Source organism: Acipenser ruthenus, chromosome 12 (assembly GCF_902713425.1).
Source record: "Acipenser ruthenus chromosome 12, fAciRut3.2 maternal haplotype, whole genome shotgun sequence".
NCBI lineage: Eukaryota > Metazoa > Chordata > Actinopteri > Acipenseriformes > Acipenseridae > Acipenser > Acipenser ruthenus.
In genome coordinates this window covers 12,832,427-12,847,919 of record NC_081200.1, presented here as the reverse complement: position 1 = coordinate 12,847,919, position 15,493 = coordinate 12,832,427, and the positions used below count along the sequence as shown (strand labels likewise).

Genomic DNA, 15,493 nt, shown 5'->3' with positions numbered 1-15,493 from the left:
TTCTATTTTATTATTACTCCTCTTGTGACATTTCGGACGAAATCCCTTCTTCAGTTGTGTAGAAAAAAAAGCAAACATATAATCCCGATGAATGTTTTAAGCACACATGTGTTTATTTGCACAACATTTAGTGATACCATAATAAATAACCAAAAGCATTGTTGTACATTTAATGCTATATTTATTTAGTTGACATTACCCCCAAGGTATACATTTCAACATGTAATTATCGATATTCATTGCATGGCATTGTATGCCGTGTTAACTTAAATGAATGGCACAGGTATCCTGGTTACTTTCATTTAGCACAAATAAGGACAGGTGCCATAAGGGCTTCTGTGAATAAAGCTTGTCTGCCACCCAGAGGGCAAATGTCAAAGCTTTTTTCAACTGGGGAATTATCTTCATATTAAATAATAAGTTGATTTGCTATACCCTCCCTCCCCATCAACCCTCACTCAAATCAAAGCGTGGCTTAAATCGGTACTTTAACAGGTCAGTTTGTTTGATTATTACGACAAAACCATAAAAGTAGAGCAGCCATGTAAAAGATTGGTGTGATGAATTTGTACGTCAGCTCACTGGTTTGAAATACCTTCTCTCGTTTTTAGTACAGCCAAAGAAACAGTCTCTCCAGTATCCAATACACACACTTTAAAAACATGTAGACTTTTATTCCGTTGTTAAGAAGATGCAAAATGACCTAATTAAGGGGTTACAGCAAATCAATATTTATTTTTTAGTGTACTAAATTTAGGAAGAATCGTCTTTACAGCCCTTTTTTATCGGAACGTCTCCCAGGATGTGGAAAAGGCTTCAGCAGTACAGTGCATAGAATCAGGTTGAGTTCATACCCATTACATACAATACTAGCGGGAAATGTTAGGGGGCGCTCTAGTTCACAGCTTGAATAAACAGAATTCAGATACAATTTCTAAAGGTATCAATTTCTAAAGGTCCATTTTGTTTAAATGACATATACAGTTCGTTATGTGAGTTCTATAGTAATTTGGCTATTTTGCCCATGCTGTTAGTAAAAATGAAATAATAATAAAAAAAAACATTCACTTGCTGGGTGTTCTTTACAGTACCATTGTGGTTCACTGGGCTTTCATAGGAACCCCTAGTATTATATTGGGTTAAATATAAAATACCAAGCAAATTGGTATTGGTTTTCTATTAGTTTAAGGCCATTATATACTGTAACTACCAGGTGCTCTCAAGATAATAATGGTTTGTTATAGAACATAAACAGAACTAGTGTGTTGGTAACATACATAATAGAGCTCAAAATCATGAAAAGATAGCCTTCCATGACATGCATTCCCGGTGAGTGTGACATACATGTGTATTTAAAGACAGAAAGACAGACATCTCCATAGACACCCCCCCACAGATTTTGTCTTTCGTTTCTAATAAAGACTTTCTTATCTTATTGGATAAGCGTCTTTCTAGATTTACAGTTTCATCATAATTGGACGAGGGGTTCTCCTGTAAAACTAGATATGGAAACCTCTTTGTGTTCATATCCCCAGTGGGGTTATTCTAAAATATTTATTTTCTTCTTATTTTTTTTATTCCATAAGTGTCCATAAGCACGGTAATTGAGCACATCCTGCCCAGTTAAAATGTATGTTTACCTGCTGTGTTTGCCAAAATGGGGTCTATTCAATTTATTTAAATGATGGGGGATCTAAACACTGGCATTTTTTAAATAATGAATGCAGGTCCCAAAATATGCTTATCATATATACAGTAGCCTACTGGTTCCCTGTATCTCACGTAAAACAAAATGGACATCACACATGGGAGACTTACCTACCAGTAGAACGAGTACTCCTCCCAGTACTGAACGCTTGTGTTTTATTGATTGTGGCTCGCTGCCCAGATTGATGCACGGTAGAGACATCATCACGAGGAGGATGGCAGGCAGCCCCAGGATAGAGGCTGAGATCATCAGGGCTCGAGCTGTCTGGATGTAGGCTGGGAAAGGTGTGTATTGAAAATGTGAGCTTTCAAGAATGCAAGATAGAATAATACAAGAGGCTTGCTACATATACAGCAGTCGAATATAACCCTCTTAAGCATATTATTAAATGAATAATGTTTTCATTCTGAAAACAATCGACCTAATGCATTGAATCCACTTGTAAATGGACCCTTAGTAAATAAAGTATTGTGCTTGGAATAGCACCATTTTGTAACCGTTGCTGAGGACTCTCCCGTAGAGCCCAATGATGATAGAATGTCATCCAGAACTATTAAACACTCCACAGGGCTACCACCAGGTCTATGTATTTAAAACCAGGTCTACTGAATACACAAAACAGTATTAGATGAGAAACAATGTATCTATCACACAATGGGGTTAAAGAGTTAGAGTGGCAGTATTTTAATCTTCCACTGTTCACACCTTTAAAACGAATCCCAGTGAGAATGATAATGCATTCCTTTTATTCGCTCACAGTCTGTCTGCTTTTTAATGGGTTTATACAAACTGTACATTTAGTGACGTGTCTATGAACCGTATCTATTGAACAATTGAACTAGTCAACTAAATTGCAAATATTAGAGTAACAATTATCAGTTAGCAAATACAGTATTAGTTTAATCATTACCTAATAAACCAGCTCGACTTTTGTCGACTATTAATAAGAGAACATCATAAAAAGAGGAGTCTTACCAGGCAATGTGAGGATTTGATTGAGTGATTTGCAGTGGTAAAGCGCCGTGGAAATGACACAGTCTGCCCACAGACCTCTGGCTCCCAGTTCGTCCATTTTCTTACAGGTAGAAACCCCGTACTTGCAGGTCAAAACCCATTCGTTTGTGGCAGTGGCAACTATAATTCCAATCCAGCCAAAACAGCTGATCATAAACCCCGTTAACTGTAGACAGGCCATGGCAAAGACAACAGTGCAGCCGTGTAAAATATCCGAGGAGCTTCGAGAAGAGGTCGAAATCTAATCAAGTCAGGTGGTGATTCCAGATGTTCTTAAATGAAAAACTTGCTTTAAATATTCCACCAGTTACGCGAGTTGTAGAAACTAAATTGCATGTGCTGGAAATACAACTTTGATGCTGCTTTTATAGCCAATAACAAAGCTTTCAGCCAATCATACGAACGGGAGGAACATGTTAACTGTTCATGATCTTACTATTTACAATCATGTTTCTTGATACAGTAACACCCCGTGCTTAACGTCATTGACACATCAAAATGTACATTCAGGGTGTAGCTATATACTTGATTACAGTCATTTCTATTTTGGCAGTATCAAGTTTAGTAAGTGTAATACTAAATTAATAAGGAAACAGTTTCAAAATATTAATATTAATCCAAACCTGCTGGTATTCCACATTGGAATGCCAGATTTGGATATATTAGCTAAAAACCTGCTTAGACAATTCAGAAAAATTACTCTTTAACTTTTAGAAAAAAAAGACCCAACCAGACAACTCGCCCGTTTTTATACGGTACCACGCTAGTCTGGATTGATATAAAATACAACTGTATTATACATGTTTCAATTACATTAAAAGGCTTCATGATCCTTGAATTACTGTCTTCTATCGTTTATTTTTAATTGTGTATGTATCTTGCATTTCCGAGTTTTGTATGCATTCATTATGTGTGTTGTGTGTTGTGTGTGTGTGTGTGTGTGTGTGTGTGTGTGTGTGTGTGTGTATAGACACACACTTTTACGAGAAACTAAACGTAAAAAGTCAAGTTTAAAACGTTCGAAATGTTGACGTCACCAATATGTGTAAAGTTACATTTTAGGCAAAGGACAATTTTAATATATCTTCTCTTCAAAATTCGAATTAATGTTTTTGCTTATTACTTGTTTCATTTTGATGCACATTTTCCATTAAAGAAAAAGTATTACTAAAACCCTTCTGCCATCTAGCGTCGATTAGAGTTTACAACACTTGGTTCTGAGGATAAGTGAATCTGTTTTATTCTTGTACTGAAGACAATCGGATATGTTGTATATAAACATCTATAAAGTAGCACTTTTGTTAATAAATCTGAATCCCTGGTATATGCTTCAGTAATACTTTACCAGTAGGTCTATATGTACTTTACTGGAGGCTTTTGGGGGATTGTAACTAAATGTATTTTTTTTATTACCAGCTATGCGTAGTGTAAAATTGTCGAGATATTTTCAACAGCTTCTGAATGTATATCTGATAACCAATCAGAGGGCAAGAGGATTTTGTAATCTGTAATATAAAAGTTGCATTTTCCTGTTGCAATTCAGTTCCAACAATCATAGCTGGACAGCATGACACTTTGTGTAACTGCCATGAAAGGAGCATAAAAAATTTACGGAAGGGAAAAAGACACACAAATGTACAGGAAGTATATTATTATTATTATTATTATTATTATTATTATTATTATTATTATTATGAAGCTCACATTGACCTCCGTGAGCACTACTATATTATAAACTGTAGTATAAATGCAAAGTGTTGAATATTATTATTATTATTATTATTATTATTATTATTATTATTATTATTATTATTTTACATCCAAAACCGCAGTGTTATCTATTTGTACAACACCGCAATATATATATATATATATATATATATATATATATATATATATATATATATATATATTGCAATTTTTAAAAAATTGCAAAATATAGACAGCGGTGCAAAGTTACAAGCATATTAATTAAGCAATAATAAAATTCCTTTCATGAGATCAGATGAGCGGGGTCTGAGACCAGGGTGGGCAAGCTGAGTGAGAGCCCCTTCTACCTGAACGCAAGATAACAGACAGTGGGGCTGATGATACTTCTACAGAGCTATTACCAGATCAATTATTACCTTAAAACATAGCAGACCCTGATATTTCTGTATGTATGAAATGTCTTTATAGCAAATAGTTTTAAGTCACATTTATATTTGGTATATTATTTAATTTTTTGTTTTATTTCACTATAAATTATAACAAAATATATAGTATAGGACGTTGTTAGATCCAGCTGATTTTCTCTAGAAGACGATCCAAGTGGTGATTCCCATTGTAACATCTTGCGTGGTGGCTATTGTATGAATTGGCTGGATTCACCTTTTAAAAGCCCTTGCCTTTTTTTTTATCTGTCTGGAGTCCATGCTTTGTAAGAACCATAACTCCACCAGCCCAGATATTTATGTATTTATTAGATCAATTTACACAATGTTTTTTTTTCTGCTTGGATAAACCATTAAGTATTGACATAGTCCACCCAGATCTGGCCAGTTACCTATTGCCAGGCTTTTTATACAGTACTGTAGGACCAGGGTAAAGAGTAAACAACAACTATTTGTATCCTTTGTGCAAATGTGCTTTCCTTCACATTATACTGTTATTCAAAAATAATTCCAGAAATGCATTCTGTAATATGCATAAGCCGTATCTCTGTTTCAAATCTGTTTAAGTTGCAATGGACAAGACTGCAGATCTGACAGACCCGATAGTGAGCTAATAGCAGCTGCTCATATGACAAGTACTTCCTTACCCAAATAGAGGCTGTAATAAATTGTTCCTTCCTGAACAATTGAAACACCTTTTAGACTTGCCTCATCAAATCCTTGCCCCTGGTGTCCCTACACCCTTTGCTAATATTTAGTCCAATCTGTGTGGTGGCCTACACGCATTTTAAGAAACAGAAACTAATTTTGAAAATCAATACACACTTTTACAGGACTGCTTACCATAACATGCTTACCAGGAACTGGCATCCTTTACATAAGCTTTTTCTTTGTTAGCAGCAGGTTTTTGCTTACTCCAATAATGCAGTTCATGTTTTTATGGCCTATCCTTTATAAAGCCAAAGCTAGTTGGTCTGTATTGTAAATATTGTTAATGGTACAGCCTTCCCCAGTAAAACGTTCTCCATGTTATCCATGGATATTCACCAGTGTTCTGTCTGACAAACACTGTTAGACTGTATTCATAAGTTATGCACCCGTTGTTCGTCCGTGGCTCATTTAGCATCAATAGAACACCATGGAGTAAAACAGGGAATGTTCATGCTTGACCACGGCCACTAAAAAAGTAATTTAACAGCTGCTGCCCGCCACCATATATATATATATATATATATATATATATATATATATATATATATATATATATATATATATATATATATATAGGCAAGCTAAATCTTCTACTCTTCGTCCCCTTGTACATTTAAAGCTTCGTTTACATGCTTCATAGATAATGTAACTCTGGACCAGTTCATATGCCTTTATTTATCAAGAAATGATGTGAAGTTGAAAATATAAACAAAACATGTCAACTTTAATAAAAATAAAAAAAAGGTTCTTTCATATAATTTCTGTGAACATTTTGCCCTCTTGGTAGAAATTATCGGTAGCACTAAGATAAGTGAATAATGCCTTGGGTGTCTACTGTATAGCATGAAAGCAAGAATGTAATTGCTATACCAAGCTACACTGGGTATCGGCTAATCTTTGGCATGATCTGTTATAAGATAACCTGCAGTATTCTTGTTTTTCCTGTTAGTCATGCTGTTATTTCCTTCAAAACGAGGGAGGGCACTTTTTGTTTTATGAACTTTTATACAGTTTTTTTTTTTTTTTTTTTTTTTTTAATGGATAGCCACAGCTGGATGTTTAGAGCATTTTACAGCACTAGTAGTGTATCAACACCGATTGTAACTACAGAAAGAGTACCCTAGGATAACTGACTAACTAAAGCTTCTTATACTGAAAACTAAATTCAAATAGGCATATTTGAATTTAGGCTGTTTGGCTATTCTGAAATGGAACGACTAAAATGACCCCACTTGTTTGCTTTCATAGGGCTGTTTTGTGCCTGCTTGCCACTCACTGGTAAAATCTGAATCATATTCAGGTAATAAAAAAATCTGACCCTAAGAATCCCCCCTCCCCCCATCCTTCCTGTATGTAATTTACATCTTGTATTCAAATTAAAAATAATAAAAAAAAATGCTTATTTGCTTTTTTAAAGTTATTCATTCATAAAATATTTAGCAAAATAACTGTAAGGGTTCTCAGATAAACCATATAATAAAGTAGTGCATTCCTTAAATTAGACAGCAGTAACAACAGCAACATGTTGAGTCACATAAAAACAGTTTTTCTTTCTTTAAAAAAATCCTTCATAGATATTCAGATATATTCATATAATACATTCAGTCACTGTCAACAGGCATAAAAATGTTATGTACCTGCCACTTAAAATGCACAGCGCTAGCAGCAGACCGCCACCTTTTATGAATCTTTCAAAAAAAGCTAATAAATTCATTTATAAACCTCACTTTGATCGCTGTGCTTTTGTCTCAATTACAGGATAATGAAAAAATAGGCTTCAAGAAGATCTCTTTAATGTCAATAGTAACAGGATATAATATATATATATATATATATATATATATATATATATATATATATATATATATATATATATATATATATAAAAGAACTGTACTCAAAAAAGATTATAGAATCACATAATCACATGACTTAAAGGAGACCACGCAATTTGGAATCCAAAGACTGTGTCTCCACCAAGTCATGTGAACTTTATTCCAGCAACCGGAAAAAGTTTGCAGACAGCTCTTCCAATTCCTTCATATGGGAAGTTTCATTAGAGTGCATTTTTGATATGACATTTTGGGGTGAGGGGGGACTACTATATATTTTTTGTGTTCCCTGCTATGTGGCACATGATAAATAAAGATATCTCTTTATTGCTCTCTATCCTCCCAGTTCAACCACATGCTTGCTCACCATTGGCACTGAAGTGAATATCAGATTTAGCAGGTACTGTGCAGTATCTCTGGTGAGATCGGAGTTCAGATTAGTGGAGTTTCACTACAGTGATAGAAGTCAGTTTGCTCCCGTTGCACTTCCTGTTAGGGCTCCTTCAGAGTGTTGATACGGGCACAGATTTTCAGGGCTGGGCCCAGCTTGATATTCATGGCACTCATCAAGTGATCTTCCTTGAGAAGAAGCAGCGCCTGGCCGTCAATCTCCTGGGCACGGAACTCAGCAGCAATGTCCTGGCAGCCTGTGAAAGAATGACATGCCATTACAGATCACTGCATCTGAACTGAGCTCCCTGTCGTGTGTTTGAATCGTCATATTCTTCACTGTGTACTGTATAAAAAAGATTCACTAGCCCCCCCACCCCTTAAGTGGCTTGAATTTAGGATGAGAGATACATATGTTATTCATATTAATAATTTTGTTAGGTGCCTATTTTGTACCATGGTTTCACACTAGTTTCTTGTATAAACCTGTAGATGTCTACATCATTAAGAAAATACCATCACCATTGGTAAGTTTGAAACCTATAGAAGGCCATCCGGGTAAAAAACACATTACTTTGCAAGTATGGATTTGGACCAATCAGAATACATAAAAGACTACAGGCCCTATTTAGCAAATATGTGAGCAGCTATCGCTAGGGCAAAAATGACAGCGTTAGCTGAAACAATAACTAAGTCCGCATTTTTTGTATTGGATCGCATGTGTACCTGCGTACCAGTTATGTGAACCCCTGTCTATAAGGCTTTGTCTGGCCTGCCTGGCACTTGCAGCATCTGCAGCCTCCAGCACTGGGGCTTCAAGTTCAGCAACTGCTTCCATCAACCCTGTAATCTTTCCTCTGCGGAGCAACGATAGTTTGTATACACATTTGTGATGTAGTTGTTTGCATCACAGATCACACACTACTTGCTTGTTCACAGAATAGGTTCCCTTTACGATTTACGTAGATGTACCTATTCTGCGTTGGTTGCTAAATAACGTGCTCTAAATAAATGTAAATTAACTATGCATGTTTTACGTAGGGGTTGGTCATTTTACAGTCATGCAGCATAATTACAAGAGTATCCAATCACCTTTCGGGATAACATCTTTTTAATTTGAATTAAATATGCTTAACAAATAAGGACAATTGCAAATTATGGCGGCGAGAGATTTTCTTCTACGGTGCAAATATAGATTTGCCGAGTGTTGCCGACTTCTTGAGACAATTTTTTTTTTTTTCTTTTTATAAATTTAGTCGTTGCCAATTATTTGTATTATTTTCTCCCAATCTGGAATGGCCAATTATTTTATTATGCTCAGCTCACCGCTACCACCCCTGCGCTGACTCGGGAGGGCGAAGACGAACATACACTGGGAGCTCCCGTCCTCGGTCGGCAAAGGAATAGCCTGGACTCGAACTCGCAACATCCAGACTATAGGACGCATCCTGCACTCTACGCAAGTGCTTTTACTGGATGCGCCACTCGGGAGCCCTTGAGACAGACAATGTTGACCGTGACACGGATCAGTTTGTATTAACAATTGTAACAACACTGCTACTACTCGGGTTCGTTGCCCCATTAAAAACAGACCCAGGGCACAGGAAATGGAGGTTTAAAGCGCTCTTGCGCTATTTTTAATAATAACAAAAACAAAACAAACACCTAGCTCTTTATTGAGCATTAACTAAACACCACACGGGAATCTAACTAAAATACAGGACAGCTAAGCTGTTTACCTGTAACACAAAAACAAAAGATTCAAACAAAACCTAACCAGACAGGTTTACACTACCTTTTGTTGTCATTCACTTGTGCACACCACACAGCAGCCCTGAACAGGCTGGCTGCTTTCTATAAATACCCTGCACCTGACTCTAATCTACAATGATAGCCAGGTGCAGGGGATCAATACCAATCAAACAATTAAACAATTAAACATAATTACAGCCTGTGTTCTTCTGGGAAGTGTAGTCCCAGGACTACCCTCTCACACAATGTACACAATCTTTTTTTTTTTTTTCTAAATATATTTATTTCAGTTTTACACTAAAATATTGAGCTATCATAGCTAATATTAGATTCAATGTCAGATCTTTCAACACTTGTTTAAAATTACATATTGGTTTACAGTGGGATTACTACTGAATGAAAGGGATTTCTAAGGCTCTGAAACCACCAGTTGATGCTTGTCTCGGGGGGGGGGGGGGGTCTGGGTCTATCCATCTTTCACTACACTTTACCCAATGCCAAGTCCATATACCACCACGAATTGGGCGGGAATGGCAGATGTCAGGCGACTTTTAATTGGATAATTTATTACACATACTATTTTCTTTAAATTCATTGCTTCTCATTTCATTTTCACCGACCTAATTGGCCACATTAGTGTGTGTAATAATTAGAACAACAACACGTACTAGTCAAATTAGAATGTGTACTAAATAACGCGTTTTTGATCCGGGTGGCCTTCCATAGAAACCCTGGTGAAAATAAAACACGTAGTGTTGTGAGGTCAAACTGGCGGTAGTGTTTGACATGAGGCACGTGACCACAGTAAGAAATTACATTTAAAAACAAAGAAGCCGTAAGTGAGAAGTCACCTGGTAAAGCGTAAATAAAGGCCCAGACTTCACTGACTGTCCACAGCCTGGGATCGGACTGGACAGAGGGCAGGCTCTCATTATTGTCTGAGGGGTGTCTCACCCTGAGATCCAGCTCCCTCCCCTGCTCACTCTGTCGCCGCAGCCGTGTCGTCATGGCAACAGGAACTGTGTCTTCTTGGGGCGACTGGCTGCAAGCTGGTTGCATCCCACCTGTGGCGGGATAAGTAGCTGGCAACTAAAATAAATAAATAAAGATAAACAGGCTTTTCCAATTCCAATTCCAATAGAAACCAATTTTAAGCCTAATTAAGGAAGCATTCCAAGCATAATCTACCAAACTTGGCAAAGACTGTCTTTAGCACGAGTTATTTAAAGTTTCACAATCTGCAGATATACGGAGGTGCCTGTCCATCTGTCTGTCACACATTTTTACACATATGTAAAGCACCACCTACAATGAAATGTGGTTCTTTAGCTCAAGTTATTCAGAGTATCATATTATTAAAAAAAGACATTAGTAGATACACCTTGATATTTACACTGAAGCATACAAGCATATTAAACTACTTGTTTTTACTGCCAGCTATGTATTGAAGTTTCTAGTAAAATAAGACAAACGCAATGAGTTTGCAGCACACCCACCTGCCGGAGAAAGTGCTCCCTGGACGCCCCTTCTGCCCCTCTGGGCCGGCGCCCTCGTCGCCCATCTGTTTTCCGAGTCCAGCGGCCCCCCTTGTCTGCTTTCAGTAGGCTGACTCTTTTAGTGCAACTAACATTGAACCTGGGAAAGGAAAAATAGAAAACACTCAGTATCTGTAACACTGTACAATGTGTGTTCACACAGAAAACACTGAGGATCTGTAACACTGTACAATGTGTGTTCACACAGAAAACACCCAGTGTCTGTAACACTGTACAATGTGTGTTCACACAGAAAACACCCAGTGTCTGTAACACTGTACAATGTGTGTTCACACAGAAAACACTGAGGATCTGTAACACTGTACAATGTGTGTTCACACAGAAAACACTGAGGATCTGTAACACTGTACAATGTGTGTTCACACAGAAAACACCCAGTGTCTGTAACACTGTACAATGTGTGTTCACACAGAAAACACTGAGGATCTGTAACACTGTACAATGTGTGTTCACACAGAAAACACCCAGTGTCTGTAACACTGTACAATGTGTGTTCACACAGAAAGCACTGATGGGCAGCCTCTTAGCTAAATGAGTGGTGCTCTGAATCGCTGTTGTTTTTAATAGATTGTGACTTACACTGGGAAGATAGTAACCAGTATAATAATACAGAGCAAGTCAGACTGCCTCAAGATGACAGTTATCGTATATGGAGCCTTAAAGGGATAAGTTATATCATCTACATTTTCATACTTATTGTCTTTCCTGTTTAATATGCTGATATATGGTGTGTTCCCTACCATCCCCTTTTATTGTTTCAGCTTAGATTCCTTTTTACCAAGCTTACAAAATATTCCAGCAAAAAACAAATACATTCTGAAATGAGTTGGTTTGAAAAATGAACAGTAGGAGTGTGCCACTTGGCTGTGATTTTTTGGCTTCTGTCTGTGTAACTCTTGATTTTGTACAGATATTTTCCATTTATTGCCACAGTGTTTGCACACAAATAACTCACATAACATGACTTATTAAAACAACAATAGTGCTAAACTTAGAAATGCTAAAGAAACCTCGATGACAAATGTTTCCTTTGGAAGAAAGAAAGTCGTTGAATTGACTTAAAGTTATTTTAGCATTTCTGAGCCCCTGAAGCTTCACAGAGTAGGGACAGAAGACAAGCGAGTGACAGTCTAGAGCTGTAGCAGCCTGGCTCCACACTCTACTATACATGTTTCTGTTTCTGCTGTGGTTAACACTGCCTCCACCACAGAATACAGGAAACACCTCTTTTACTGCTAAAAAGAAATAAACAAAACCGTTTGGGCTGACCCTATTAGACTACAGTTTGTGGTGAGATTTATCAGAAAAGCATTTGAGAAAAGAATTCAGTACTGGGAAATGCATTTAATGTTGTTATTATTATTTGTTTATTTAGCAGACGCCTTTATCCAAGGCGACTTACAGAGACTGGGGTGTGTGAACTATGCATCAGCTGCAGAGTCACTTACAGCAACGTCTCACCCGAAAGACAGAGCACAAGGAGATTAAGTGACTCGCTCAATGTCACAAGTGAGTCAGTGAGTCAGCTGGGATTTGAACCAGTGACCTCCTGGTTACAAGCCTCTTTCTTTAGCCACCAGACCACACAGCCTCCCTTTAATGTTGCTACTAAGTGGGTTTAATAAATATTTGGGTCTTACACTGAAGCACGTGCAAAGGCAAAGGCAAAATGAATGAATTCATATTTATACCTTTTGGCACATGACTTGGAGCAGAATCGTTTTGATCTCAGGAATTTGTGCGCGTATCCCATCTTCCCACAGAACTCGCATTTCAGGAGCTCTGCCACGGTTTCCTCCATTACACCTATGAAAAAGAACAAAACCGTATGAACGTGAATTTACACAAACAATGTGCTGCACGGACAGCATAAAAATGTGCCCAACAGCCCCCTTTGGCTATTTGCTCAATCAAGTTATTGAAGTGTATAATAAAATCATAATAAAAAGCTTTGTGGTTAAATTCTGTCTCCAAAACTCTGTGCTTTTTCTATCATCCTTTTATAAAAAACTCAGCAGAGCGGTTCGAATGGAGAAATCAGTATTAAAAAAGAAATAAATAAATCTTCATATCCTATAGGTGTGTTCACTATCATCCTCTTTTTTTACCATGCTTACCTCGCTTTTCCTACAAAAACCTAAAGCCTAAATGCAGATGTTCAACCAACCAAGGAAAGTGGAAATAATAACTGATTACATTTTTTAATTGATACAAGCTGTCTCTGAAATGTTTGGCACATTTAAGAGAAATGGTTCTGCCTTACAGTTATCTCTTTTTATAATACTGTAAATATTTTGCATTGAGTTCAAGATCTATTTCTGCAGCCTGACCAACCCCATCCAATTCTTTTTAAAGCAAAAACACATATTGCTTTGTTACTGTTCTCTTCCAGTCCTGCACTGGTTGTGATGAAAGGCACAAACCCTCAGCGATGATGTCATCCATGTCACTGTCTGTGGAGTGTTCTGGGTGTTCGGTCTCCATCATGGACTGTGGCTCCTCACTGTTGGGTTCCATCATCTGCTGCTCACACTGCTTCTTCTCAGTCAAGAGGGACGAACGACTTACCTGTGACAAGACAAAACAACAAGCCGCAGTTCAGACCAGAACTAACCCATCGATACTGTTCAGGGTATTCATGACAATACCTTTGAACCTTTCAAATCTTTTATTATATACATTTTAAAAGGTTGTCTGTCATTTTACCGGCATATAATGACAGGATTGTGAAAAAATAAGAGCTGTACAGTTAAGTACAAGTTTTTCCAGCGAACTCTTATCAAGCTTATAATTTTTGTTTGGTAACATGAGTCATTTCTTCAGCAATAGCAGGAGTGGAAATGCTTGTAAGCACAGTACAGAGTCGATTATCCCAAAGTCTATTAACCTGATCGTCACCTAACCAGACCACTGTTTGGTCTTGTGACAGTGACAGAATGATTCTTGGTGATAAATCTCTCTCCTGACCTGTGAGGGCGCTGTGTAAAAGGAACAGAGTGCCCTGGACTGGACGGCCAGACAATTCATTCCCAGGGTTAGAAGGAAGTCGGTCATCTAGAAAGGGGGAGGAGCTATGATACACTAAATCAGCCGCTGATTGGAGGAGCAGTTGCACTAGTTAACCAAGGGGTCATGATTGACAGTACAAAAAGGGGCATAGCGAAGTGATCTGTTCCTTGTTATCGTTAAGCTGAACCCGGAAAGAAAGACGTGAATTACTATAGTGTTATGTTTGTTTATTGTTGTGTCTAAAGAATATACTGTTTGTTATTATTAGATGGCTGAACATAACCCGGAGCTGTCACCAAAGGCCAAAGGCCACCCGGACATCACTGCACTTTGTTTCATGAATAACTGTATTTAGCACTTTAGCACGCACTGTGGACTTGTGTTTGTGTTTTGTGTTACGTGTGGTTGTTTAAGATCAGGACTATTATTTCAGGACCAACCTGCGGATAAACCAGAGCAATACATGCAGCTGTATTGCCTGTTAGCATTGTTTAACATTATTTACTGTATTTGGGTCATCAGACCAATTGGATTACAAAATAAAATATTATTGCACCTGGATTATCATTGTCTGTCTGTTCATTGATCACTGCTGCATTCCTGCACCTGTACACAGTTAACCACTTTGCCACAGGTCTCAATACAACATGCAGCGTTACATGTTTACAGCAGTTTTCTGTCTTGCAATGCACGTTGCTTTCAGCGAGTTGGTCAATATCCCCCATTAGTTCAGTTACTTGTCATTATACTTTATACAAAAGTATAAGGGAAAGCCCACTGGGTCATGACCAAGTGACCAAGGAATTTCTGAGAAGGGACCATTGAGCGCTGTTGAGGTTAAGTTAATCAAACATGCCTCAAAGGAGAATCCTGTCCAGTAGTCATACACACAGAATCAGTGAGGTTGATTCTATCAGGTCAATGCACAGCCTCACATTGCCTGATGCACACATCCCACTTCTTTCAAACCTCATAGTCTCATTGTTTGCATGCAATGTCACTCCAACAGAGGGCACACTTTCAGTGCTCTAAGTTTTGGGCAACACTGGCAAAATGTTTTCATTGGCTATTTCCAGTAATGAACTAGACACTTGATATTCATTTCATACAATAATATCCTCAAACTCAATCATAAAATCTGAATAAAATATAATAATAACTAAGCCAAGAGGACAAGTATTTCATTGGAAGAATATAACTAAAAAACATGGCGTGATTTCCAAAGATTTTAAAACTGTTTTTGAAAGGAGAAAAACAACTGTGATTGTTACAACATTAAAAGTAAGAAAAAAAACATCTAGTTTAGTGTCAGTCATAGGATCCATGAAAATTGCATCATTTCATTTCCCATCAACAAAATATTCGCAA

General features: G+C 37.4%; 2 protein-coding genes across 8 annotated transcripts in view; both read right to left on the bottom strand.

Annotated features, from left to right (window-relative positions):
- Positions 1-88: 88 nt before the first annotated feature.
- LOC117417336 (claudin-11-like) lies at positions 89-3,153 on the bottom strand. Its single transcript, XM_059034577.1, has 2 exons — positions 2,684-3,153; positions 89-1,983 (listed from the first exon to the last, which is right to left on the bottom strand). The coding sequence occupies exons 1-2, from the start codon at positions 2,901-2,903 to the stop codon at positions 1,745-1,747; spliced, it is 459 nt and encodes a 152-aa protein (XP_058890560.1). The 5' UTR covers positions 2,904-3,153; the 3' UTR covers positions 89-1,744.
- A 3,089-nt stretch (positions 3,154-6,242) lies between these two features.
- Positions 6,243-15,493, bottom strand: part of phc3 (polyhomeotic homolog 3 (Drosophila)) — a 29,829-nt gene continuing 20,578 nt past the window's right edge. For 6 of the 7 annotated variants that reach the window (XM_034028964.3, XM_059034572.1, XM_059034573.1 and 3 more), the window contains 5 exons: positions 13,540-13,684; positions 12,808-12,922; positions 11,057-11,195; positions 10,412-10,649; positions 6,243-8,065 (listed from right to left, as the gene is read on the bottom strand). In XM_034028964.3, coding sequence (XP_033884855.3) covers positions 7,911-8,065; positions 10,412-10,649; positions 11,057-11,195; positions 12,808-12,922; positions 13,540-13,684 — 792 coding nt within the window. In that variant the 3' untranslated portion in view covers positions 6,243-7,910. Of the gene's footprint in view, positions 8,066-10,411; positions 10,650-11,056; positions 11,196-12,807; positions 12,923-13,539; positions 13,685-15,493 lie in introns of those variants that run through there. The other variant, XM_059034575.1, reaches the window with a different exon arrangement.

What these genes read in the sequence shown, in the direction of transcription:
- LOC117417336 (XM_059034577.1), bottom strand. Translation starts at nt 2,903, where the DNA reads ATGGCCTGTCTACAGTTAACGGGGTTTATGATCAGCTGTTTTGGCTGG. An exon ending in TCAAATCCTCACATTGCCTG is followed by an intron (nt 1,984 to 2,683) that starts GTAAGACTCCTC and finishes CACCTTTCCCAG; the next exon opens with CCTACATCCAGACAGCTCGA.